Source organism: Centroberyx gerrardi, chromosome 18 (assembly GCF_048128805.1).
Source record: "Centroberyx gerrardi isolate f3 chromosome 18, fCenGer3.hap1.cur.20231027, whole genome shotgun sequence".
In the NCBI taxonomy this organism is placed as follows: domain Eukaryota; kingdom Metazoa; phylum Chordata; class Actinopteri; order Beryciformes; family Berycidae; genus Centroberyx; species Centroberyx gerrardi.
This window is the reverse complement of record NC_136014.1, coordinates 8,374,022-8,401,757: the sequence shown is the minus strand read 5'-3', so window position 1 is coordinate 8,401,757 and position 27,736 is coordinate 8,374,022. Positions and strand designations below refer to the sequence as shown.

General features: G+C 40.2%; 2 protein-coding genes across 5 annotated transcripts; one reads left to right on the top strand and one right to left on the bottom strand.

Annotated features, from left to right (window-relative positions):
* Positions 1-798: 798 nt before the first annotated feature.
* taf1a (TATA box binding protein (TBP)-associated factor, RNA polymerase I, A) lies at positions 799-17,001 on the bottom strand. 2 transcript variants are annotated; one of them, XM_071919054.2, is made up of 11 exons: positions 16,904-17,001; positions 7,473-7,668; positions 7,184-7,347; positions 6,960-7,073; positions 6,649-6,847; positions 5,981-6,102; positions 5,444-5,602; positions 5,031-5,097; positions 4,505-4,628; positions 4,084-4,244; positions 799-2,062 (listed from the first exon to the last, which is right to left on the bottom strand). In XM_071919054.2, exons 2-11 carry the CDS (start codon positions 7,594-7,596, stop codon positions 2,010-2,012), a joined length of 1,287 nt encoding a protein of 428 aa, XP_071775155.1. In that variant the 5' UTR covers positions 7,597-7,668; positions 16,904-17,001; the 3' UTR covers positions 799-2,009. The 2 variants fall into 2 exon arrangements, with proteins under 2 accessions (XP_071775155.1, XP_071775154.1); XM_071919053.2 differs by lacking the exon at positions 16,904-17,001 and adding an exon at positions 8,291-8,378.
* On the top strand, positions 10,615-27,724 carry mia3 (MIA SH3 domain ER export factor 3). Of its 3 annotated transcripts, XM_071919050.2 has the most exons (28): positions 10,615-10,744; positions 12,117-12,250; positions 12,350-12,436; positions 12,713-14,858; positions 15,550-15,915; positions 16,595-16,725; positions 19,116-19,247; positions 19,553-19,574; positions 19,666-19,754; positions 19,856-19,933; positions 20,372-20,482; positions 20,566-20,637; positions 20,755-20,859; positions 21,302-21,424; positions 21,569-21,656; positions 22,019-22,071; positions 22,226-22,316; positions 22,482-22,620; positions 23,043-23,205; positions 23,293-23,328; positions 23,447-23,514; positions 23,633-23,718; positions 24,109-24,222; positions 25,089-25,151; positions 25,244-25,290; positions 25,404-25,472; positions 25,937-26,405; positions 26,537-27,724. In XM_071919050.2, exons 1-28 carry the CDS (start codon positions 10,624-10,626, stop codon positions 26,803-26,805), a joined length of 5,472 nt encoding a protein of 1,823 aa, XP_071775151.1. In that variant the 5' UTR covers positions 10,615-10,623; the 3' UTR covers positions 26,806-27,724. The 3 variants fall into 3 exon arrangements, with proteins under 3 accessions (XP_071775151.1, XP_071775152.1, XP_071775153.1); XM_071919051.2 differs by lacking the exon at positions 25,404-25,472; XM_071919052.2 differs by lacking the exons at positions 10,615-10,744; positions 12,117-12,250; positions 12,350-12,436; ... (1 more) ...; positions 15,550-15,915; positions 16,595-16,725 and adding an exon at positions 17,385-17,610.
* Positions 27,725-27,736: the final 12 nt, after the last annotated feature.

Sequence of the window (27,736 nt, the reverse complement as noted above, 5' to 3'; positions counted from 1 at the left end):
TTTTTTGTCAAGTACAATAAATGTACAGAAATTTGTTTTGGTGGCATTGGTGTAGACATATTTTTAACTTATATAGTATCACAGTACATACAAACACACATGGTGCAAGGACAGGAGGTCCTCACATACAGTGTAAGACGAAGTGTATGATAGATAATAGACCTAACTGGCTGTAGATTCCTTTAGTCCTATAAGAAACTTGATTAATGCTAACCCATGTGCCTGGAGTTCTTCTGTGGATTTATTCCCTCTGGCTTTCATCTGCAAAGTTCAAATCAATGTTAGTGGGACACGGAGAGCAATTGGCAATGCAGCACACACACACACACACACAAAACACACTCTGCCCTTAATTGTTTCCTTCATGGCAACACAAGTGGGCCTGTGGCTGGAAGGTCGCCATTTTGAATGGCTGGACAAAAACCTGGGCCTTAACTACTGTGAATGTGATGCAGGACAATGTTGATAATAAAATTAGATCCCTGAATAAAAAGGTCACAACCTGGACACAATGCATCATCGCAGTGACCAGTTCCTGACTTGCTCCCCTTCAATGTTCCCCGAGTTTTGAATTTTGAAATGACATGTGTGATGTATTCCCGTCTCCCTTGTGCAGCTGCTCCTGTGGTCGGGCAAGTGCTTTGGGCTTTGGTTTATGTAATGACTGCAGAGCAACACACACATATGCCTGACTGAGTCGCTGCGTGGCCAACACTGAGGCAAGCTCAAACAGAATCATTACAAACACTTTCACTTATTAAATTGGCATGCCGTTGCATGCAAGACCTTATTCCACGGTTCAGTGCAAAGGACTCAGGAGAATGAGCACAGTATGTGTAGGCCAGCATCCTGTGATACCATTAGGAACACCCTTAGCTTAGGACAATAAAATCCCCTCTTTACAGAAATGGAATAGATGGCATCAATAAGGATAAGCCAAGACATGCTGAAATGTCAGCGCTTTGTGAAATAAGATTGACAATGGTATACATACACAATACATGTGTACAGAATATTAGGACTAGATGCTCTTTCCATGGAATAGGACTGACCAGGAGAAAATTATGATCCCTTATGGATTGCATCTTTTAAATCCAAGGGAAAGAAACAATAAAAGGATTTTAAACCCTGAAACAACTGAGACATGGATTGTGACCCTGCTGTTTTGCCTCTATGGCTGTATAATTCCTTGCAAACCCCACAACAGTATAGGATTTCAAGATTATAAAGCTATTGGCCACTTGACAGGCAAAATGAATGTTGTTGTGCTTTTTCAAGGGGTTGTTCTTCCAGGTTTTCAGGTTTATGGACACAGATCCCATTCATTTCTAATAGACGATTACTGCTTTCTTGCTTTTTTGTGTTCCTCATCACATCCCTGACAGTGCCTCCCTGTCAAGGGTCTGTCCTACTACTTTACACTTGTGCACATTTACGTTGCTGTTAGGTCAGTGTGGAGTGTTGAGTGAGCACTTTGACATGGCAAAAGAGTTGACAGAGAAAACCCCTTAGGCTGTGTGTGGTGTACAATCACTAGTGACCTTACAGCTCATCTGCAGAGCAGTCAAAGTTCAGCTGAGGACAGAGTGAGACTGGGCTTTCGTTAAAATATTTACTGAAACATTACCATCATGAACTTAGACACAGCGTTATGTACAGTTTCTGTCAAAATGAAGTAGTCATATCCACCAGCTACTCATTAGAAAATACATATCAAGAGCTCCACCTAGTGGACAGTGTAGAATACCATGATGATATAAAGTTCAAACTGCAATTCACCACACAAAGTAAAAAAAAAAAAATATATATATATATATATATATATATACATTATTCTCATTCCATCCGTGCCGTTATGAAGACTGTATGAAGCTCACATCTGCCAGTTAGACTCGTGCTCTTTATCAAGAAGTCTTTGCCAAGGTTATTGCCACAATTCCTGACAGTATTTCAGGCGTTTTCTTGATAGTTTGAAGCCACGCTTTGATATTTTCTTTTATGTTCTTCTTTTAAGTCCACTCTCCACTGATAGCCTTTCCAGCAGTGTAGTTAAGAACTTGGTCTGTAGAAAGAAAGATAACAATGAACTGGACAGCAAAATTGTGCAAGGACCTATACATTCAATTTAAAACTCATTTCTTACTGTTTTCAGACTAGCTCAGTGCCTACAATTACACCACAAAGGCCAAATGAAACCCAGTTCCCATGATTTCCAATGTGACAAATCAATATTTTCTCAAACCATTGCATTCTTGTTCTCACTCAAGGAGAGACATTAAAAGAACATTTTTGTGAGACTGGCCTGTTCATCAACTTAATGCTACCTAGTTAGAGCTTGCTAGCTAGCTATGTTAACGCACCAAAACAATGTAATCTTACGGAGAATAATACCAAAGCAGCGAAAAATACATGATTTGTATAATTACAGAGCTGATTTTCTGTGTAGATTCATTTCAGTCATCCAGTAAGATGTCCAAGAAATAAAGACAAAATCAAATGGACTTAAAATTTAAGAGTTGAAGACGTTTGGCCACTCATCCAAGAGGCTTCAGGGAGCTTATTTTTCTTGGTCAAAACTTTGTAGCTGGTGGCTCAGCAATCTATGGCGCATACCATGTAATCACGACTTCCTGGGTTTGAATTCAGTCCAGGACCTTTGTTGCATGTCATCCATCTTTGTCCTGATCTTTCCTGTCTCTCTTCACTTTCGTCTATCTAATAAAGGCAAAAAATGCCAGAAAGATAATCTTTGTAGCTGCATGAAACCACTCTATAGATGCAATTGGTCAAAATAAAGCAACCCATCTTCCAAGTTGCTTGCATAGTGACCACAGGGTTAGAGTTGAAGCTGACATGCCTCATAGCATCCAACACCACTCGTTCCAGAGATCCTTCACCTGTAGGAGTTATCTATCATTGTGACAATTGTGGCTGTGTGTAAGATACTCAGTCCTTCGTGGTTTCAGCAAACAGAATTTGGGCTGGCCCCCATAACACTCAAAGTGCTGACAGGAGGACGGTTTTGACATTTCTGCCTAAGCATGGATGCTGATCCAAGTCTTAATCCCTTACTTCCACCATAAACAAAATTAATAATTGCTAAGCTTGATCATTTAATGATACTATCCAGTTTTGTCTGTGGCAGGTAAGACTGCCCATCAGCCACATTGTCAGGTAAACAGCAGATATTCTAATCCAGTAGAAAATCATAGTTGGCTGGTAAAATGGAGGCAGTGGATGGTGAGTTTTGGAGTCCATCTGCCACTTTGGCCGATAGACAAAAACATTAGTTTGCTGCACTGGTCATTATGTTGCACAATCTCAGAAGCAAAACTTTTACTGTCATGTAATTACAACACACACAGACAATTTTTGATCGATTTTAGCACTGTTGAATCTCCATTGCAGTCAATGGGAGCCTGAATGTATGCACAAACTGATTCTTAATACCTGAGCAATAACTGCCTGACATGGCAAATGGCAGGCAGTTATGTAAGCAGACAGGCAAACATGGTGAAGTATGCTGCTTTGATGCAACTGAATATTTACCAATATGCAATATCTTATGTAACTCGTCCTTGCAATATTAAGCTAGTTTAAGCACCTGGTTTCGATACTATCAATTACAAAACAGATAGTTCCAGTCCTCAGTTCTGAATGGTTGAGTCACGTTTGAAGGTGTTGTAAAATACCTAATAAATGCACACCTGTTACCAAATCACTTAATTGAAATATAAATACACTAACTGATAATCACAGTAGTTATGTTTTGCTTAGCCCCCACTTTGTTTAGCTACTGTTAAATAACTAAATTACTAAGCGAAAGAAAAACATCTAACTATTGATAATTATCAATTCAAAACAAAAGCTTTATCAAGCATTTGCGTTCTTTTTTTGTTAAATACAATGGTGTGTTACCGCCATTTTATAATAGCAATCAGCCACCCTGCTTTGCCTTATGCCCAACAAGTCCCCTTTGCCGTTATAAAAAAAAAAAGATTTGTTGAATTAAGACAACACTACCTCCAGAAGGCTTTCTGCTACCTCCAGAAGGCTTAAAGTGCAACATGTGCACCTACTTACCTGGACAAAGGACTGTTGTCAGTGACGCCTTCACTTCCATCAACTCCGGGTTCTCCTCAGAGTCTTTACTGGCATGGAAGCTTGTGAAGTGCAGCGCAGGCCACCAGTCTTTCCTTGCTGCCATTTTTTCAGAGACAATGTCCTTCCAATCTCCTCCATTTCTATACAGAAATATACAGAAGGATAATCTTCAGAAACATTGATGACATACAGTAAAAACTGCAGTCAGCGTAAAGTAAAATAAAAATAGAACTTTCTATCGATTAAATTTGTTTTCCCTGTTGCGAGGAAATTTCAGAGCTGATATACATCATCCTGTTGGTGCTGGATGATGTATATCAAATAAGTCACCCTCTAGTCATTGTGTCTGTACAAATTCTTTTGAAATCAAGACAAATTAAACGTCCTGAATTATACGTACTGAAGCTTTAATTTGTGAATAATGGTCTTCAAACAGTTCCACACGTCCAAGTTGCTCTTCCAACAGGCGTAGTCCAGCATATCTAGAGTGACTCCTAAAGCCTTCTGAATATCACCTTCTTTTTCTGCAAGAACACATACGGAATATTATGGAACTGAAAAAAAAAAAAAAAGGTATTGGGACACATGCACATAACAAAGACGTAAAAATTTTAAAAAGAATGCTAGACAGTCAAATAATGACCTCTTTTCCATAACAATATATATCCATTTTGATCAAATCAAACAATAGGCAACCTGAAGTTCATCATTCAATATTTCTAAAATATAGAGTATGCAGTTCGCAAAAGAATTATCATTTGTTCAACCGTAGGACTTAAATTAACAACTATTGTTCAAATAATATCAATTCATTTTAATTGTGTGTACCATCCATAATTTGGTAAGAGTAGTGGTTTTTTTTTTTTTTTTTAAATGGTAGACAGGTCATTTTGGATTGAAAGTCAGCTATTACACACTGACATTACCTGACTGAAGCAGTAGAGAGCAGTATTCCAGCATCAACTCGTGACTTGGGACTAATGCATGGAGGATCTATGACAAAGGGAAGTAAAGATGTTAAGTGTGGATTAGTCTCTGTGTGTAGTTTGTGTGCTTAACTGTAAATGTAATAACAGGCAGAGTTAAAATCGCAATTTGGACGCAATTTCTAATGACAAAGTAACACACACTACAAAACATACAACAACTCTGATACTTTTGAGTAAACATATGGCTTAGTTATCATCTTAAATTCTTCTGTAAAGTGTCTGTCATTTATCTGACCCTAACCTGACCATACACAAACAAATGAGCAGTAATGCAATATTGTGCATGAACAAATCCCAACTGTTCCTTCCTAAAACTTTGACCTACAGTGCATTTTAATAAGCAGTTATACCTTCAACACTTTTATCAATTTCTTCTCCGGAGCGTCGTGCCTCTTTAAGTACTGGTACAGGTAGACATGCGCATTGGGATTTGGGGGGAAAGTGTTGTCATATGCGTAGTCATTCAGGACTTTCAAAGCCTCCTCATGATCCTCATAGAATTCCAGCATCTGCCAATATCAAACAGATGTTTTATAAGTCAGACTACTTAACTTGATTAGGGCCGGACATAGAACAATAGCAAGCTTGGCCAGAGGGCTGCATTTCAAAAGCATGACAAGTAAAAAGCTCATTTCTTAATGCAAGGGCAGAAGAGTGGAACAAACTGACAAATTAAATCTGTTCTGTTTAATAAGTTTTGTGAATCAGTGAGATTTTTCTGCCTCCTTCCAAAAACAATTTAAAGAACACAATGGAAATAAGGCATGCAACTCTGTAATCAATAAAGAACTGAATACTTAGTGGTTAGTGGCATTTTATTCTATCAAATAAACAATCAATCTTTCTTTAAGCTTACCACTTTTCATTAGATTGGAGGAATGACTTACATCAGTGTAACTGAGTATGAAGGGATCCCAGATGCCTGGATTTTTCAATATCTCCTTCAGGTTCACCGAGGACTGTCTGAAGTAGCTGTGCATCTCTTGGTTGTCACCGGCATCAGGATCATCTGAAATGGTTTGGCACGGATCACACAAAAGGGAGCAGCTCAGATTGACTACAGCCATACAATACAGAGATTCACAGAGATTCAATCACGACAGGTCTGGACACACCAAAAATATATTTTGCACGCATTCCAATCAGTTCTTTAAAAGCAGATTTGGAAATGTCTCACATTGTGATTGGATTTCTACATACACAGCACAATCCAAACACAATGCACATATTAACAGTGTAAAATAGTGGAGATGAAGAGCAGGTTAAGAGGAATGTGGATACACATCTGAATAAATAATGCCATGGGAGACACATAACAAGTCATTTCAGGTCAAGTGTGGATGCACAGTGATGTGATGATCTTCATGATCTAATATCCAAATATCAAGTCTAACTAGAGCCCATCTTAACCCAATGTATTCCATATAGCAGTTACAGGGTTTGACCTGTAGGTGGCACTGCAACATAACACAAGAGCTTGAGCTGTCCCAGTGTTTCTGATACAAATTAATAATAGAAGGTTTGGGTTGCTTTGTTTTGTCTTGTATCCCCTTACCACTGTTGCAGTGTGTGAACTTTTTGTCACACCAGATGACGTAATCCAGCAAACTCCTGTAGGCCTGGACCAGTTTAATCCTCTGAGACTGTCCTGCCGACTGCTTCCCATACCTCCAACTTTCAGCAATAGACAGCTGGCGCTTTGCATCCTCAATCTGGCCATTCACCAGCAGGTGGAAAGAATGTTCCAGAGAGATCTAGAAGACACAAAATGTAAGCATGAAGCATAGGACTGAAACAGTTCTTCAGCACTGAAGTAAACCATCATGAAGTGTGCATTGTGCAGCCAGATCTATAAAGTAAACATACCATCAGGTAATGCTTAACTCCTGAGTGTTTCATTCGTTCATAGATGTTGTTATAGTCGTCCATCTTTGAGTTGGGATGTTGGTGTAGGATCTCGGTGCCGATTCTCCAAATAATCTGGGGTAGGAATTGTAAAAAGAGCGCTTAAACCAAGGATATGGAAATCAAACTTTTTGCATTACTTCTTCAAACTGCCTTATGCATGACTCGTATACAGTACAACCCACCTCTCTAAGATGCTGTGATGTGCCTCCAGTTGTGTCCTCTAACATCTGGGGGTAACTGGACATATATTCTGCTGCCTCTTGCCATCTATGATGCAACATGGCTTCTCTGATCCGCTGCAAACAAATCCTTGTGCTCTTATGAAACCCAGTTTCCCTAGGTGTCTCTAAAGAAGCAAGGCAGGAAATGGATTACTAAATGCACATAAACATGTCTGTGACAAAAATTAATAACTATCTATTAGCCCTACACAGTAAACATAACATTCAAGGTATTCAAGATATACCTCACCTGTAAATATGGGTTCTGCCAGAGGTAGCTTTGACTTTGTTGTTCCCTTTGTAGAGTTACTGTCTGAGGAATCATCTTGACCAAACTCTTCAGGGGGCCTGAACTCTGTTTCCAAGTCATCCATAATGAGCAGTTAGACTCAAACAAGACTGCTGCTGTCTATCACTGGGCCAGATCAATCATGTGCGACTCCCACCTGTGGGAAGAAAAATAGTATTGTGTTCATCAGGCAACTCTTAACGCACATACACAAGTGTTGATGCTGAACAAAACTTAATAGGTGCTCAGGGTTTCACAACCAGAACTCAAACAACCACAACAGTAATATACTTCTGAGATATAAAGATTACTTTCTTGTGGTCATTAAACATTTTTATACAAGTTACATCACAGAAAACAATATGATTGAGCAAGCACTCTCCTTGGAAATCAATAAAACGCACTGCTGTAACCAGCTGTCATGTGTGTGTATATCTACGGCTCTGTGAGGTTGAGATTTGAGTGAAATGCCGTACAAACTCACTAGTTAGGTTTGGTAGCATAGTTTCAAATACACGCCATTACAAACCTACATAATTATATTTAGGTTAGGTCTTTTTTTAAACTTTTCGTACAAAATTTTACGAGCTCGCAAACAAATGATAACCGTTAACGTTATATCCCAACCCAACTTCACCAACGTTATTTAGTTCCTACCTGCTAGCTAGTAACGTTACTTCGTTGTTGTAAGGTAAACTACTATTACTGTCAATATTATCGCTGAATGAGCTAATTATAAAGTCCCACGTGCAGTAGGTAGTCAAATAAACTACTATTACCGAGCAAGGTTTTGTAAATTTCGATGTTATCCGGTGTCCCGCATCATTTGCCGACTTCAATAAAATCCTTTCCCACGTTGTGTAGAAAAAGGTAACAGGAAAAGCAACGTAATCATTGGTTGCTGCATTCGGAAGAGGCGGGGCAAACAGCTCTTCTTCTTCTTCTTTGCGCCTCCCCTTCCCTTCTTCTTTACCTCTTTTGTGGCGGTTGACCGCCAACTATTGGCTTTTTTAAGAATGACACCAGCGAAAAACCATAATAATCCTAAACTGTACAGGGATTTATCGTGTCTGTGGTTAGCCTTATCGTATTTGAAGGTATTTTGTCTTCTATGGTATAAGTAGGCTGTAGGATGAATTCGATTTTTGCTGTGATATTTCTATAGTACTATGTAGTATGGGATTAGTTTTTTCCTTTTTCTTCCAAGGGGACTATTTTCCACAAGCTAAGAAGATTAAATGAAAAAGCAAAACTATACCCCCATCAGACTAATCTAATCAAACTACATTATTCCCCATCTCCAAACCTTCTATGTGTAAATAAATGTGTAATTATTCAAATACATCCCTATTTCCTCCAAACTTCCACTAAGTACCAAAGACTTCTGTCTGTCCCGAGATCCAGGACTAAGTGTTATGGGGACAGGGCCTTCTCTATCGCTGCCCCAAAACTATGGAATTCTCTTCCTCCCACCATCCGATTCTTCCCCACTATTGAGATCTTCAAGAGTCATCTTAAAACATACTTCTACTCATTAGCTTTTAACTGTGCCTAACTTAACTAGCTCAGGTATTTCTCCTGGAGTCTCTGTAGGTCTGTGTTGTCACTTTGGGCTCTGTGTGACCATGTGCCTTTACTATTATTATTATTATTATCATTATTATTTATCATCACTCTGATCTTTTCTCTTCTTCTATTGTGTTTGTCTCCTTTTGTTTTGTTTTCCTCTGTGTGTGTTGTAAAGCACTTTGGATCAACTGTGTTGTGTGTAAAGTGCTATATAAATAAAGTTGAGTTGAGTTGAGTTGAGTAAGTAGTTTAGTGGTTATGCAATAAAATTGAGAAACTTTGCTTTGCAGTGAAATATACAGTAGGATACTGATCTGCTCTCTGATATTTTAAGAACCTGTTCCCTTGTGGCCAGACTGAACTATTTCAAATTTGAGGAAAGGACTTTTGTTTACCAGATTGGGCCTGCAATTCTTTGAGGGTATATTTGCTCTCATATGTGTTTCAGATGTCGTGTTTACAATAGCACATAGGCTACTGTATAAGCCCTTATCTTGATTATGAGAAACCCAAGTAAGATGGGATATACCAATATTAGTCAGTGTAGGCTACTGAAGCATGTATACACCTTATCTCAGTGGTTCTCAACGTGGGGTCCAGGGACCACCAGGGGTCCTTGAGGGGGTTCCAGGGGCTCCCCAGCAAATTGGTGAATTGTTAAACTTCAGCATTATTTCATTTACAAGAAGTTAACACAATTAGAGAATGTAGAAGTATGACAAAATCATATCTAACAATAAAAAATATTCTCAGATTTGGGTCTGAGAGACAAAATCTCATCAAATGGGGGTCCGTGGCTCTAATGTGGACTGAATTAGGGGTCCTTGATATGAAAAAGGTTGAGAATCACTGCCTTATCTAGTTTACCTTTAATTTCTGCTGTATAAGATCACTTTCTATGGTAATATTTGATTTATTGTGATAGAAGATATTGTTCCACTCAAACTATTGTTTGAGTGAATAGTATATTATTTTTTATGTATTTAGTTGTTTGTAAAGCAGTTTTTCAATATGGGTTAGGGTTTTGTAGTATTGTTGGTTCCTCTGCTCTGCATGACCTATGGTCACTCTTTACAAACTCTTGACAAGTTATTTCTGTGGCTGTGTGGTCCTGCTGCTCGACATACCCCACCTTAGTTTGCAGTGGGGTATGGGGTAGGAAAAAGCATATTTACCATGTAGGCCTACCAGTCAAACGCTTTAAGAATTTATGTGAATATGTATGACGAAGGAGACTGTTGTTTTTAATCTCTTGGTGCATTGTAGCGCAGATGAACGGAAAAATGGATTATTGCAGAAGAAACCACAACAGGCTACATATAACGACAGGAAAGGCTGTTGCAATAGTTGACTGCTTGTACAATTTCTGTCTTATCATTGCAGTTAACTTGAGATTTGTTTCCCCACACGGACACCTCCAGCCAAACCCGAACCGTATCCTGATGTAAAGCTACACCCCACAGCCGGATCTGCTGACGTGTCGGCTTCTTCTGCCCAGTGCTCATGCTCAAGCAGAATCAACCCAGTCAACAAAACTGCCAGCATGGCAGCAAAGGTCTTTTACCGAAAAGGCTTTTTATTACTGCTATTTAATTTCATTTCAACTACAGCATTGGATAAAAGATTCTCTGACTTTAAAAGATGTGCCGACGAGGAGTGCAGCAGTAAGTTGTGGCTTGTTTTACTGGCTCATCATGACTTCAAGGATGCTTCCTCCAGCCTGAACCGAAGCTGGACTCCAGCTAGCCATAAACTGCGCCTTATCTTTGACCTGTTGCCAGTCGATATTTGCGAACTGGATAACATCCTAGGGTTGTTGTAGTGATGGTTATGTGCTACACCTTGAAAAAAAACTGGGCAGACAACCATTAGTCCGTAGCTTGGTAGGTTAGGCTTTCAGACGAAGCCTGTGTTGGCCGGCTGCCTGGCAGCCCCGGCCTGCCTAGCTAACAATTTGCTGGACCGGATAGATAGTGTTAGCTAACATTAGCAGCTAATTAGCGGCCGGCCGGCTTCCTTTGGCAAAGATTTGTCTCTGCTAATGTTAGTACCTGCACAAACAATAGTTAACATTAGCTAGCTAAGTACTACCCACGTTAGCTCTGTTTTAGGTGGTTAGCTTAACTCCAGTGTGAGCTGGTACTGTATAAAGTTAATTGTTACTTCTCACCTCCTGGCTAGTAAACACAAACAAACTATTCTAACAAACTGTACGTTACCAATGTAACAACCAGCAAAGTCTTTGAAACCCAATGTGTCAATAACATTACATTACTGTAATGATGGCTTAACGAACTGCTACAGAATTTTAATTGATGACCCGATGTCAGGGTGCAGTTTGCATTGCTAGATAAGAGCAAACAGCTCAAGCTAAGTGTGTTTTGGTGAACCTCCACGTCATTTGAGACAAAGACAAGAGAACCGCAACCCAGGATACTGTTGAGGTTTCTCGAAAATTACTGTATTGACGATAGTAATGACAGGAATGTCAGGAAAAGTTATTTGGATCTAGATTAGACACAGTAGACCAAATAACCTTAGTCAAAGCAGCAACAAACCAATGACACTGGCACCAATGGGGACAGAAGTAGAATAATGTGTTTGTTCCTTACAAAATCATTTTCCAGAGTTCCAGAAAGAAATTTTAAACCAATATCTGAGACTAAGACAAGACTGAGACCATGAGGTTTTGTTTAGAGGTTAGAAAGACCTAAGACCCAAGAAAGAGTGCTGGTACTTGAAGCTGAGTTCTTGTCTCGTTTGCCCCCTCCTTATTTAGTAGGAACACTTTTTAATGTCTTCCCTTTTTGCAAAAACAGCAATATTGTGAGATTATCCAATAAAAGGTTTAATATTTTGTTATTGCAGTTGTAAGAATGTTGTTTCTCCTGATACTAAGAGTTGGAAAGTTACTGCCAGGTTGCCTTTTGGATTCTTGAATTTCTTTTAATGCGCTATTGTATATGAAATAACAAATTAGTAAGGTTTAGCCTACCGCTTGGTTGTATTTGTAATTATGCGCATTTGCTTTAACAGTGCTTCTGTGTCGGGGAAAAGCAGTGAGCGATTTCTCAGGACCAGATTGTCGGTTCCTGTCCTTCAAAAAATCAGAAACTATCTATGTATACTACAAAGTGGCAGGCAGAAGAACAGACCTATGGGCGGGGAGTGTAAGTATACTGTGGTTAATAATTCATCATTACTGGATAGCATCTAGCTTTGCCTAAGTTGTAATCTTCAATGTGATGTCTCCTTGTATTTGTCAATAGGTTGGTAACCGCTTTGGCTATTTCCCAAAGGACCTTCTTGCACTCAACCATATATATACTGAAAAAGAACTGGAAATAAAAGCAGAGGTATGGAAATCAGTTGCTGGTTGATTGAAATTATTTGACAAGTTAAAATACAATATAAAAACAGCATGGAGCATTAAAACGATTAGAATAACACCATAAAGTCACATAACTTATTTGCATTGTGTGGTCCTAAGTAATTTGGTAGGTATGCAAAAAAGATGTAATACAATTTTTTCTTCACCAGTTTGTGTTCCTGTGCAAGAATTGAAAATCCCTCATTTGAGCAAAATATATATTTTTTTATTTAATTTAATTTGATTGTTTCTCATCTTTCAGGAAACAGATTTTGTCTGTTTTGACACAGGATTTGATAAGTTTGACAGTTATGACATAGAATCACTGTTAGGCTCTTCTGTGTTAACGGAGGAGAATGACAGTGAAAATACAGACACACCTGACCAAATCAAAACGGCGGAGGGCACAGAAGAAGAAACAAAGCCATCAACAGATGAGACAACTGACAGTGAAAATGAAAATGACGGTCACGATAACTCTGAGGATCTTGATAGGGTCCCAGATGATCAAAGTGCCTCTTTGCCTCCGTCTGACATGGCAGCTGAATCACTCGCTACAGAAGTAGTGGAGTCTGATACAGGAGCTGCACCTGATGCTACTGAGACCACTACAGAAGACGCAGAGCAAGAGCAACAAATCACAGGAGACTCTATTCTGGAAAATGTTGATTCAGAGAAGAGTGAAACCAAAGATGAACCTGCCTCGGTTTCTGCAGGGATGCAAATCCCTGAGTTAAAAACTACTCTTGGAACAACGTTTGATGCTGTCACCACCGATGATGAGAGCACTTGGAAAGTTACCCCGTATGAAGAGGAAGAAAGCACAGAATTGGAATATCATCACGATGATTACAGTGATAATCAAAAAGAAACTCCATTGCTGTCTTTCTCTGAAGAAGCAGCAGACGCTCCAGAACCCGATCCTCTAAATAAGGAGGAAAGTCCGCCGACAACACATGACGATGATCAACAGATTGTTGATAAGAACATGTGGACATCACTTGGAGATACAGTTTTTGCAATTGTCAGCGGTGGAGAGACGACAACACATGTTTCGAGTTCGGAGGAAGATGACGACGAAGGAGATGAGGAAGAAATTGCCTCAAAAACCCCTCCAAGTACTGAGGATGCAGAGAAAGAAGAGATTCAGTTGCTATCTGCAGAATCCCCGAAAGAGCCAGAAGCCAAAGAGTTAGTTCCTAAAGATCCTCCTACATCCAGTTCTGTAGAGGCGGGAAATGAAGAAACCTATACTGAGTCTGAGCCATTGTTGTTTGATTATGATGATGAGAGCGATGGAGAAATGACCAGGCATGAAAATGCCCAGGATGAAACAGTCGTTCCCACTGGTGAGCAGAGATCCCATCAAACAACAGAAGAGAGTATGGCAGCAGCGAGTCCTGTATTAAGAGACAATAGATCAGCTGACCCCCAGCCTCAAATAGTAGATATTCAAACACTAGATGAACCCACTGAGGAGGAGGTGTCAGAAGATTCAGAGGGTCAAGATAATGCGTATATACAGGACTATAACACTTCTCAGGATTATAGAGAGGATTTAGACACTACGTTAGAAGAAAACAAAACCGTGACCCATCAAGAGCCCATTATGGAAATTGAACCAAAAGAGGACTTGCCTATTGAGGAGGAGAAATCAAAGGATTCAGAATTCAAAGATCACGATGAAAAGACAGCATATGACAACCTATTTAAGAAATACCATGACCATTCAGTTAGAAATTTAGAAAAGGATAAAAATAAGCATAGCTCCCCAGAATTATCTGTCGAGGGAGCAAAGCTAAGTGAGGAGGAGAGGGACAAAGAGCCATCAAAACACACAGGGATAGAGCGGGAGGAGAAAGAAGAAGAATTGCTTGAAGATGAAAATGCCATCTCTTTCACACAGTCACACACATCACCCACAGATATTGACAAACCCTCACTAGAATCAAGTCTGCCAACTCCCTCAACCTCAGAGCCAGAATACAGTGACAGCGTACTGAGACTGACTCTGCTGCGAGACCACTTCACGGAGGAGGACATGGAGCGGTTCCAAAAGCTTTTGGGTCTCAAGAATCTCTTCAAAGTGGAGGCCATGTTCTCTGACCTGGACGTTGAGTTGCAGGCTGCCCGTCTCTCACATGTAGGCACTACTGAAGACATCGAAAAGGCACTTGAGGGCATTTTGGAAGTCTCTGAGAACACTATCCTGGATGAGATTGAGAAGATGCTGGATAGCCGAAACCCAAAACACGGTGACGTCCAACAAGGGGACACAAGTATGTTAGATGAGGAAGCTGAAATATTGGATGACTTCCAGGAGCTTGCATTCAGCCTACGACAGAAGTATTCAGCGGCCAGTGATAGCACACCGTTGTCAACAGACACAGCATCAAATACTGACCAAGGTAGTTTGGTTTTTATTTAGAATTTTGTAAAAGGAGGGTTGATGGCTCTTCTGTAGTTGGCAACGTCAGACAGATGTAACAGTGCACCAGTGTTATCCACTGATATGGGCCTTTCACAGATCCGTGTATTGCATCAGCTCACATTCCACTGATAAAATTAATGCAGAACTTGATATGGCACAGCAGGCGTATAACCATTAGTGTAGCCCTTTGTTAACAATTATACTTTAAGTGGCTACTTTTAAAAAGGTAAGGTCCATTGTTTACATATTTGCCAGAAAAAATCTTTATTGACAGTTTCCAGCCCAGTTATGGATATCACAGTGTCAAAAAATCATTGGTTAGAATAGTTTGGCCCTAGTTTATAGTGATACAGGCACCAACATTTGCAGCACTGCCATAGCCTTACAATTCAGTGACCCCTTTGCAATTAAGAAATAGTCACACAGAACTCCTACTTAGCAAATAGTGATCTCTTGACCATGAGAGACCACACCTTCCGTCACCAGATCAGTTACATTGTTTGAGTGTAAGTCAGAGATTTGAACAAGTGCACACGTAGCTGAAAAACAGAATTCTACTAGGAAGGAATGGGGGATTTTCTAAGTCCAGAAATCTTGCAATATACAGTACCTGAAAAATCCCTCATCAATGCCTTATTGCTCTGTGTTTTTCAATGTTTTCATTGTAGATGACCATGAATTGAACATTAAAAAAGAAGAAGTGCTCCAGCACACAGTTGAAGAAGAAGAAGTGCTCCAGCACACAGTTGAGGAAAAACATGAAGACATCCTCCCCGGGTCTGACAGGGATGACGACCTCACCGTAACAGATCCGGTGGAAAGGCCACCGGAAAAGGAAGAGGAGCAAGTCATAGTGGATGAAGTGCAAAGGGGACCAGATGTCAGTGTGGAGGAGGATGGAGGGCACTTCAACAAAAACAAAGACAATCAGCCAAGTTTCAATGCACCAGAGGAAATGCAGAAAGTCCCACAAGCCACTCTGGAAAATCCCTTTGACATGGGCCTTGGTGTGGAGATGGAGCACTCATCCTCAGGTTGGCAGTCTAGAAGCTTTATAAAACTATGGAAAATATGTTGATGATCTCAACACCTTTAAAGTTGAACTCAAAACAGAATTCACCTATGCTGTCTATGATCTCAGATTTTTGAAACATGAGCAAGTCTCCTAAAATTAGAAACAAGAGCTGCTCCACTGTCTTCCACTATGGGGTTGATTCTTCTTTGTTAAGCTACTAAGTCGGAAATCGTAATTTTCATCTAAAAAGTTGATTAAGAACCTGACCCTAACCTTATCCCGTACTGTAGTGTCACCAGAGCTCTTATGCCAAACCCTCACCTTAAATTAGAGTTGGGGTTTTTTGTTTGTTTTGTTTTTTACAATAAAAGAATTTCTGTTACATTGTGGCTTGATCAGAAAATGTGAAACTCTTTATTGGACAATGGTACACTTTCTGGTTAATATCTGTTAGGACTACAATAAAGTATAGCTAATTTGGATTTAAAAGCTCATTAGTCTACAAATTGGTCTCTTAACTCATTGCTAGTTGAGCAACTTGAGGTTTTCTTTTGATAACATCATGGATTAGATTAGTTTGGTTCTCTCCTTGGTTCTCTGGTTTTTGGGAGAAAATTATTCATATTTACAGATATTGATTGAACTGTTTGCCTTTACAAGCTGTCCTTTACTCATTATGCTCATTTTTGTTCATCCAGGATCGCTGGACTCAATGGAACCAGTGTCTGATTTTCATGAAGAAGAATTGGGTTTATTCTCAACCGGAATGTTATACATAGTCTGCCTCCTTGCCATGATCAAGACTAAAATTGCAGAGTGGACCATTGTGGTAAGTCTAAGAATAAATTAGCAATAAATAATAGCTATGTCACCCAAATTCATGATAATGAAAAATGTAGGTGTCATTTTCACTGAATCATTTTTCTGCTTCTTAAACTATCACCTAAACGGTTGCTCATTGCACACAGTGTGTCTTGACTCGTGAGACATGTTACTACAGTACTCACCCAGGCCATTGCTGTAATGCGTCTTCAGTAAAGTAACGTGTTTCCAATTTCCGAGTTGACTTGAATGCATCCCGACTCTCGTCCTTCTGTTGACGTGTTCCACAGTGTATAGTAGGCTGAAGTTCAACACAACCGGTGGTGAGCTGGCTAGCCGGGCCTAATATTGGCAAGGCAAACAGTTATCATAAGACACATTTGTTGTATCGTCGTTAGCTAACGTGTGTTGCTGTCAATCCATTTGGCTTCTTGCTCGTTTATGGCACCAAAATCGGTATCCGCAGTCAAGGCTCCAGCTCTGCTAGCATAGCCAGCTTGTTGTCAGTTGGTTTTTGATTGTGAAAGGGGTTCGACGACTCAATTTTAGTTAAGGTTAGCCAGCTATCGTTGCCAAGTTCTAATTATCGCCAGTGAGTCAACACCTGTCTCAATTAGCTAACGTTGTCAGGGTTTATAACAACGTATGTTTGTTGTCGTTAAGCTTTTTTTTTAATCTTTAGCTCGCTTTAGCTAACGATAACAGTGCCGTTTGCTTGCGGGCTAGCTAACGCGTTAGCAAGCTAACATCTGTCAAACTAGCATACTTTGGCTAGCTCCGTTCCTGTTTTGTTTGGTCAGTGCCACAGACTGTCATGGATAGTGATACATTCCCTCGACCTGTATTGGAATTGGATCACCTATATCTGCTTTTTCTAAAGGAGTTGCAACATGTAAGTGGAAAATTAGTCTTTCTGTCCCTTTTTAATATGCCGGCTACTTGCCAAGCTACATGGCCTGCGGATGAAGGGTAGATTATGAGCTCTTTGACGTTAACGTTGCTCCAGAATTTTACTCACCAGACTTGTCTTTGTTAACAGTTGCAGCTGATCTTGCCTCTTGAGTGTTCAGAAACAAGATCACTCACTTCCACAAGGATCTTTTTGTAATGTTTTTTTTTGTTTGCTGTGTAGAATATAATTTAGGATAGATTCCCTTTACCATAGTGGGGGTACAGTCATGGCCATGTGCAGTGCCATCTGTTAACTAATTTGTTGATTTGCACTGGGCTGAAAGGGCACATATTGCAGTGTCAATCCAGACAAGGCCACCCAGCGCATAATGTGGTGTATTGTCAAGGTTATTGGATGTAATCCCATTTTTTCATTAGGAGCCATAGAGTATATGTTTGTTCCTGTCTTTGCTGCCACAAGCTCAGTTCAAAGGTTTGTTTTTGGTTGGCCTGGTATGCAGATCTCTTCTCTGTATGACTGCACAGTGCACACTATTTTAACACTACTGAAGCAGTTGAATGCTGGTAAATTTTGACTTGCTGATAAGTTTATCCACTCAACCAGCCTTTTTGCAGTAACCAGCCATTGTTTAAAGGTTCTTTTTAATTGTAAAAATCACACTTGGCTCTTAAATGATAAAAGTGTCTAAAGTGGCAGGTGGATGCAAAAGTCAGTTTCCTATCCTGCACTAAAGTACCATGACACTAAGCCCTTATGATACTCGCTGTAGTACTTTTGACATAACAATACTTTTGAATCGTAATCACAAGTATCAAAATCCATGGTTCAGGATAGAAACTGTGTTGATAGGATCAATATGTGAAAAAACGTCCACACCAGCATACAATTTTTAAAGAATACAGTGACAGGACATGCTTGTAAAAGAGCTGAATAGTTTGTCAGTTTGTATAATTTGCCTGTTTCTGCTCTTTGGGCTGCTCCTAACTTTAATGCTAATCAACAGGGAGTCTTCAACATTCTTGCGCTCAGTATGAGGACACTACTTGGTCATGCAATACTTGGTTTAGCATGGTATTGTATGGTGAAATTGATATTGTGACAACTCTGCTTCTCAGTGGTGTGATTAGGGTAACCTGTCACTGCTCATGAGATTCTTTATACATACGATTTTGGTTGATGAATACAATAGCACTGGTGGAGTAGGAGTAAATATTGCCTTGCTGCAAGTTATACAAGTTCCAATATATGTTTGACAAAGAGATATTTGGTTACCTTATGTCTGTATCTATTGCCTTGCCATAGTATAGTAATTAAATTCGAATCATGGTTATAGACAATGGTGTTTTTTTTCTCTCTTCATTAGTGCATTTTCTGACAAACAACTCACATCCATGATTGATTATGATTGTTAACCTGCTTTTTCCAGCTTTTTTGCATTCCTGATCATATCCCTGAACAATGTGGTTGTGTTTGTGTGTCCTCAGATGATTTCCCTTCTGCCAGAAGAGTGGAAGCCCGGGGAAACCTTGTTTGGCTTTCCCTTGCAAACTGTTGTCATCACTGCATTGGTTGGAGTATTCACCTTCATCCTCTTCTTCTGGAGGACCATATTGGCAGTAAGCTTTGTGATATTGCTGCTTTCATCTTCCTTCATATTCTGTGTTATTATTTGCCAGTAGTTGAAAAAATGGTGATTAATTTAATTTATTTGATAATTCCAAGAAAAGCAATATATTTAATATTCTAGTCCTCATCTGAATCTCAGTTGAACACATCATTCTTAAAAACTATCAATAACACAATAAAACTAGAGCCTTATTTCCATCCTGCTGTGACTCTTGTTTCACACCTGAACAATGTTGATAATGAAGTCAAATTTATGATTCTTCATTCTTTTTTAAACCTATGTTTTTTTCTGTAGGTAAAGAAGCGAGAATACCTTGGTAAGTTTTTCACCTCCTTTTTCACATTAAATAGACAAAAGCAGATTGTGTAAATCACAACTTGATTGTGTGCTGTGCTTTGTCTGTTCAGTGGATGAAAAAGTGCTCAAGCACCAAATCGAGGCATTCAAAAAAGAAAAGAACGATGCTGTCTCAAAGATGTCTGAACTCCAGAAACAGGTAAGATACATTTTCAGTTGTATCAAATTTAGGATTATCTTCTTTACCAGTAAATGTAACTTTTTATTTTTTAAACTTAAAAACGAATTGTTTTTTTTTAGACTGAAGAACTGAAAGAAAAGCAAAAACGGTCAGAGGAAACAAATAGTTGTGCCCTGAAAAGGAACCAAGACCTGGAGGTAAGTACTAAGGAAATGAGGACTTTTTTTTAGATGTATATATCTAGTTGAGTCTGACATGTAGATTGAGAACTAGAAAATGTAGAATGAAGACTATTGTAACATTAAGATGTAGCTGTAGATGTTTTTTATAGGAATACAACACCAAGTCTTTGGGAGATTGGTCAATTTAACTGTTGAGTGATGACAATGCAGACACCAAATTCATAGATGTGTCCCTGGTAGATTATTAGCTTGGTGCTCCATGCTAAGTCTTTAGCACACATTATGTTGAGTGTTTGTATTTGAATACAGCTTTTATATCAGTCAACTTAAGAATGAGGACAAGACTCCAGTCATATTTTGGTGTTGGCATTTGGTGGTGGGCACTTGGCTGTGCATATTTTTCATTTGATAAGGGCTGTCGGTTAACCGTTTCTTTCATTCTTATCTTTGCAGAGTAAGGTTTTGCAGGCAGAAACATGGAATCAACAGATTGCTGAGGAAAAGAACACATATGCAAAACTCCTTGAAGAGGAGCAGGCAAATTCTCTTAAAAATGAAACCCGGGTACGTTTTATTCTCTTCCATTGGTATCTTAACTCCATTTTTTGTTTTCTTAAATTCACGATGCTGAATGGTTTCTTTAACAGATTGAAAAATTGGAGAAGTCGAATGATAAGCTGCAGCTCAGCAGGAAGAAGACACAGGAAGCGCTTGCTAAGGTGGATATCATTTACCCCCCCAGTCCTTATGCAATGTTTTGTACATTGTTTGAGTCTGTATTAAATGTTATAACCAAAAAGTTCCATATAACTCTAAACTGCAATTATCTGCCATAGACCACTGTTCTCCTGGACGAGGCCAAGATTCGTGAGGATGCTCGAAACGTCCAGCACAAATGTCTTGAGAAGGATCATGCAGCACTAAAAGAAGAGAATAAAACGGTAAGATAATATTTGAATCTATTTCTTAAAAATAATCTAACTTGGTGGATATTTGAAGTCTCATTCTGGAAATAATTGTATGTGTTGAAATGAACTAAAAGATGTTTGATTCCTTAACTTTAAGTAGATGCAGCACTACCCCAGAAACTAAAGCAATTGGCTCCTTAGTTTTTACTTTGATATATGTGAATGCATTTGACAGATGTGTTAAAAAATACAGTGCAGCCTTACCCCCAGATCCTGCTATTATACCTATCATATCAAATCATATATTACGCATATCAGCACTGGTCTCTCCTGCCTTTCACTGCACCTGCTAACTGATTAGTTTGAGTAGAGTTTGGATCAAAGGAAGAGGTTGACAGAAATGCCAAATCAGATCATTTCAGCAAACTCAACCCATTTTCCTGAAACACTCTCCTGATCTCACTGATTCTTACAGCTCAAGACCACCATTAAGGGATGGGAGGACAAACATAAGGAACTGAACGAGCAGATCAAAATCTACCAAAAGTCCCAGAAAGAGCTGGAGGACTCTGTGGTTCTCAAAGATCACAATGTGGAGGTCCGTCGTTTTTTTATAATGTCACAATTTTTCTTAGTGATCATAATAAACTGTTCATACCTAGTCCTTACCTTGCAAAAAGGCACTCAACAATGCTTTGCATCGAATTGTTGACTTACTCCACCTCACAATTCCTCCTGGCAGGTGCTGTCTGATCTTCTGGCAGACCTAGACGCTTGTGATTTGCAAAAAAGTGACGGCAAAGTTTTAGCCAATGGTGAAGTGGCCACTGGTAAGTCCAACTCTGTCAGTACTTTGGTGAAAGCAATAATACACCTTTTATAGGGATGGGTTGAGCAGATGAACAAATGCAAATAGATTCAGGTTTCATTAGACTATTTTTTGGTATTTGTTACTTATACACAGTGAATTGTGGCACATCTTGCTTTACTACTGCTTTTGCTTTACTGGCCTGTATTATGACTCCAGGTGATATCAAGAGACTCCAACACACATGCGGCAGTCCTCTGCCGCATTCAGTCCCTGACACACAGCAACTTTGGAGTTTGCTATTTAAAGTGTGTGTCCAACAGTTGTTTAAAGTACTATTTTAGAATACAAAGTATTTAATGGGCTTTCAATTTTCTTTTACAGATAAGAAGACTGCCATAAAGAACAGGATTAAACAAATGATGGATGTTTCTCGAGTAAGATGGCAACAAAATGAATAAAAATTAATAAAGCTCACCATGCTTGTGCCTGAAAGGCAAATGTTAAGAATAGAAATACAAAGTGTTAATTTGGTCCTCCAGTAAAGTGTATTTCTCCAATAAAACTGGTCACCCACTTATTTCTTCCTAGGTCCAGACCACACTCACAGTGGTAGAAGAAGAGCGTGATCGCTTCATGACCAAACTACTGAATGAAGAAAAGGCTAGGAAGGCAATGGAGGGTATGTTGGTCATGTTTCTTTTCACGAAAAATTACAAAGTAGGTCAGCATATAGCTTGACTGCTTGACATTATTTGTGTGTTAAAAATACAAAGATAAAAGACAATACAAAGTTAAAAAAAAACTCCCTCACTCTCTCTAAACATACAATTGTGTTTTGCTACAGAACAACACCAGGAGCTTGAGCATGCCATTGCAACCCTAAAAAGTGATAAGAGCCATGTTGAAAACCAATTCAAGATCCTCCAGCAGAAAAATGAAATCATGACTGAGATGTACCAACAGAAGGAAAATGCTCTGCAGCAGTAAGTGGAGCCTGCAGTACCATGAATGTTTTTTTCCTTCACTGTTGAAAGTCTGGAAAGTCTTGAAATGTAAGGACAATCATTCTGATCATTTCAAGGGTTTGAAAAGTTTTGCAATTGCAAAAGTATGGGGAAAACAACTGGTATAAAAAGTGACTACACATTTTATCTAGTTGTAGACTCACTGTCATTTCACAATGGTTATGTGAAGAATAAAATTAAGCCATCATGTAGCGGCATAGGTGATACCTTGCCATAGTATCATATTTTCTTGACACTATGGGCATACTTTATATTAAACACTGACCAAAATCTTGAAATCGGGTCTAGAAGTTAAGTCATTGAAAAAGAATGCAATTTTCAAATAGGGAAAAAATGGGAGTTACTGTTGTTCAAAGGAGTGTGTTTCTGTGGCCTCACAGGAGATTAACCAAGGAGGAGCTGGAGCGCCGCAGCAAGGAGAGTCTGCTCTCTGAGGTGGGTGGGAAAGCTCTTGAGGCAGAGGAGCAGGTCAAAGTCTTAAGGCAACGCATTAATGAAATGGAGGATCAGATGAAGAAGACTGAGGACGTCTATAAAGAGCAGGTCAGTACATGTCAAGCTTTGTTTTTTAACAATCAGATACTGAAAAATGTTGCCTGTACCCTCACTGATATTTTTTCTTTCTTCTAGATAAAAGAACAGGAAAATAAAACTCACTCAAATTGGGTATGTTGCAGAGTGGCTGAAATTTAACAATATTTTCTAGTATTATATAAATGATTATGTAAGCCTAATTCTCTGCAAACATTATGATTCATATTTGGGGCTTCCATTATGTCTCCAGGTGAATGCTCGAAATGCAGAGCGAGCTCTGAATCAAGAGAAGGTGGAAACATCAAAGCTCCGTGAAAAGTAAGCAAGTCCAGTTAGATGTTTTGGTTGTTGTGTTACTATTTCAATTAAATATCTGAATTTCAGTTTCCTATGGCAAATATTTGCATGTTCACTAATTATTATTTTACCCCCGCAGACTGGCTGTGCTCACCTCCCAGCTAAACGAGCGGCGTGCTCCCCTCTTCAGACCCAACTCTGGACAACCGATGGGCCCTCGCCAAGGTAAGCAGCTCCCACTCCTTCCCTGCCGTTATCTTGCCATTGGGACAGTGCCCATCCCACAGAGCTTTGAGCAGCGGATTGGGTTGCATTTGCAAGAAGATCCTGGGTTTCCTTTGTTTCATTAAAGGAGAATGAGCAGTCCACTCCACATAGTATATTTTCCTTATTCAGACAGTAGGAAAGCTGGGATTAGATCCCAGGCCAACTTGGGTAGTTTTTCCACAGGTGGGGGTCATACTCGCCATCTTTCAATACCTGGATTCATTTTCTTAATTGGTTTGGTTGTATATACAGTATATCACTTCAGTACTTGACTTACTCAGATGAACACTTATGCAATAATTGGCTGTGTGTTTTCCATCGTTAAAATGGATGGTTTGATCATAACAGGTGATTCATATGGGCCCTCTCCTGTGAGTGGGGGTGCACCATCCCCCCCTCCAATGATAGAGGGTCCCAGGCGCCCCCCCTCTGCCCCTGTGGGGCGAAGAATTGACCCGTATGGTGAGTCCCAGTGGATGACTTCCCCTTCACTGATTCGCCAAGCAGTTGCACCTCAGCCCTTGGCTACAAACTTGCGTCCTTAAATCTTGCTCCTCTTGCACGCCTCGCCTTATTCTTTTCACTGCTTTCACCTCCTTGAGTTTCTTTCCTTTTTTCTTTCCAGTGCATATCTCATCCCGCATCTCCTTGGTACCTGTGTCTATTCCTTTGTGTCCTCCTCAACTCTCCATTTCCTACTCCTGTTTTCTTCCTTTTCGGTTAAACCATACAGACATTTCCTTTTGTGGTGGAACTATTCTGCTCCTGTTCAAGCCTGCTTCACCCAACTTTTGTGTTGCTGAAATAATCCACAATGCTCCATTCCTCTGATTGTTCTCCTCGTGGAGTAGGGATTACCTATCTATGCTTTTGTAATACTTGGTCTTCTTTCTTTGCTTATTTTTGTTGATTTGGTGTTATTGGCAGCAACAAACATATGCAATAAGAAATAATCTAGGGAAGATGTAAAGTAGAGGTTTGAAAGAAAACTGAAATACATTGGTATTTTCCTTCAAAGGAATCATTGTAATTATGTACGAGTTGTGTTGAGTATTTGCTGTAGACTCCCAAGTATTCTATGATGCTATTGCATTGTTATGATTAGGCATTAAGCACAACATGTCAGTATACGGGGAGGGGATGAACCAATGAAAGCACAAACCACATCATCGATTCTGTTGTTTGTACTGGTGACAGGTTGTTTTGCTAGCATTATAGTGTGTCATTATTACTAAATTCACAGCAATATCTTGATGAGAAAGTCCTCCAGGCAGCATCTTCAGGGATTTCATGATTTAATTTGTTTTGTATTGTGTTTTTCCCCTCAGGACCACGGCCTCCATCAGACCCGCACGGTCGTTACCCTGAAAACAAACACACCTCCGGGATTGGTACGTCTAGATTAATCTTCATCGAAGGGTTCACGTTTGCTTCTTAAACTGCCAACCTGCTCTTAATACTGTGCTGTTTTCTCCTCTTTTAGACATGATGGCCCCCCGTACCTCATCACCTGCCAATATGGACGTATCTGTAAGTCTGTCCTAAATCAGATGCAGATTTTATACTACAGCTTCTCTTATTCCATCTGTAGGCCTAGAGCTCCTACCTTCATGTCCCTTGTGTATGTCCTTGCTCTGAAACAGACAGCACCAGTAGATTCACAGACAAAAGCAGAGACACAGGCCGAGGCCTCCACTGAGAGTCCAGAGCCAGTGAGTAAAGAGGCTGGGCTGTCCAGTCTAGGTGCTAGGTGTGAAGGTGTATGTGCACATTCCACCCCCTCTGCCCTAAAGCTGGATCCGGATTTGGGGAGAGATCAAAGGCATTTTGCTTCACTGGTTGACTAAACATTTCTGTCTGAATGTGTGGTTTCACCTGTTCTCACAGCACTGAAAGAGATTGTGATTCTGTTCTGAAAGTCTGAGTGAAAGTATTTGTGGAAGCGGTTTGATTTTTTTTATTCTAAAAATCACGGTGTGTGGTTATTGGTAATGTGATTGAGCCTTGGCTAACTGTACTTAACTGGGAGTTGTGTGGTTTTTCTTATTGCATGACTAAACTTTTATTGCATCTCTTGTCACTGGTGACTGCTCATGAGCCATATTCAAAACGCAGCACACTAATGTCTGTGACTTCTGTAGATTTCTCATTATCTGCCTCTTTGTGTATTTCTCAGGGCCCCGGATCCTTCCTAGCCTCTCCGATCAGGGACTCGCCTGCCTCCATGGTCCCAGGACCCCCACCTGTCCCTGGTCCTCAGGGCCCCCCGGCTGCTCCTGGACCTCATGACCCTCTGCCACCTCCTGGACCCCACGGCCGTCTGCCACCTCCTGGACCTCACAGACAGGCACGACCCGGCCTGGGACCCCACGGCCACCTCTACCACCCCTCGGCTGGAATGCCAGGGCCGCACGGCCCCCTTCCTCCCAACGTACCTCCTCACGGGCCTCCGCTACCAGCCAACGGACACCCAGGTATGGCCCCACCTGGACCCATGGGAGGAGAGTTTGGACCTCGTCCATCCAACGGACACGCGTTCCGCCCCAGGCCGGGCCCTGGCCATGCGCTCGATCCTCGGGGTCCGCCACCCCCACACTTCCGTCCCCCTCCACCTCATCATTTTGGACCGATGCCTCCACCACACGGTATGGGAACGATTACCTAGTTCAACCCAGTGTTTACATTAATCATTTATGCACTGTCACTGAGCACTTTGAATGCTTTTCAGCACCCCATGTCATGTCTAATTATTTGCCCTTACAAATGTCCCGTCTAGGTGTCCGTGGACCCATGGGACCACGCCCACCCTTCCCTCCTGATGTGCGCTTCCCAGGACCACGTGACCATGCCTACCCACCAGCGCACCTGCCTCCAGGAGGCGTCCCACCCCATCCTCATCACGGCGATGCTTTTGTTCAGGCTCCACCTGACGCCCTCCAAAACTCTGTGGGACCCCACACCGGCCCCGGACAGGGGCAGGACTTGCCCATGAAGCAGGAGGCAGCCCCTCAGGACTCAGTCAGGCCAGCCATGGCCGAGCCTTAAAACCACCACCAACTATGGCAGAGGACTTGAACAACCCCTTACCCTAACCACCACATTAACAACCCAGATGCAACCCAACTATAATTCATGATTATTATTTTTTCATATTTCAATTAAAGAAGAAAAACTGTGCAATGAAAGTTTATTAAACATGTCCTTATATTAAAGCATCATAAATCAATTATGTGTCTGAAATTGAAATGGTGAAGAGTAGCGAGGATTGCCACTTTGCAAAACAGCTTATTGTGCAATAACAATTTTATTATATGCCTGAGGATTTTCAGTTCTTTTTAGGTTTTTAAAAAATAGCAATGATTTTTAAGGGGCAAAGTTTTTGTTTTTTTTAAATGTCATTTCCTGTGGAAATTATTTTAAAACGGAGGGAGGTTTGGGTTCTAGCATTTCAGGAATACCATATCTACCATTCTCCCAAAGCTGTTGCTTCAGAATGGACTGTAAAGGAAATGTGTAATTTGATGGCCAGATGTATAACTTATTTTACTATGTTGGTAGAAATTTTAATAATAAAGATTGTAAAAGCTATTGCTGTTATGTTATCCATTACTTACAGTTCATCTACAGATTCACGTCCATTGTCAGTGATCATTAATCAATATACTGTGCGACACCTGTCTGAATTACAGTTCTGCATTTCACAATGCCTTCCTTTTGGAAAAAAAATAAGGCATACATCTGTGCTGTTATTAAGAAGCATTTATTGTTTTGTTTGTCTTTAAGCATGAGGATGTTCATTAGAATTCAGCATGTTTATCAAAGCCATATGTAAACAGCATGTAAACAGCTTCTGCTAGTCTATGTACCATGAGTGTGTGTAGGGAAGAATAGCTACCAGACGGTGATGCATGGATTGCATTATGGTAAGAATTTTCAACGGGCATCACTTGAAATCATTTTTAAAAGGTATTCACCC

Bases quoted from the DNA above. Each gene is read 5' to 3' on its own strand.
- mia3 (XM_071919050.2), top strand. From the start codon at position 10,624: ATGGCAGCAAAGGTCTTTTACCGAAAAGGCTTTTTATTACTGCTATTT. The intron at 10,745-12,116 runs GTAAGTTGTGGC...TTGCTTTAACAG, and splicing joins TGCCGACGAGGAGTGCAGCA to TGCTTCTGTGTCGGGGAAAA. The intron at 20,860-21,301 runs GTAAGATAATAT...TGATTCTTACAG, and splicing joins TAAAAGAAGAGAATAAAACG to CTCAAGACCACCATTAAGGG.
- taf1a (XM_071919054.2), bottom strand. From the start codon at position 7,596: ATGGATGACTTGGAAACAGAGTTCAGGCCCCCTGAAGAGTTTGGTCAA. The intron at 7,348-7,472 runs GTGAGGTATATC...TTGCTTCTTTAG, and splicing joins GGCAGAACCCATATTTACAG to AGACACCTAGGGAAACTGGG. The intron at 6,103-6,648 runs GTAAGGGGATAC...AAACCATTTCAG, and splicing joins GTTCACACACTGCAACAGTG to ATGATCCTGATGCCGGTGAC.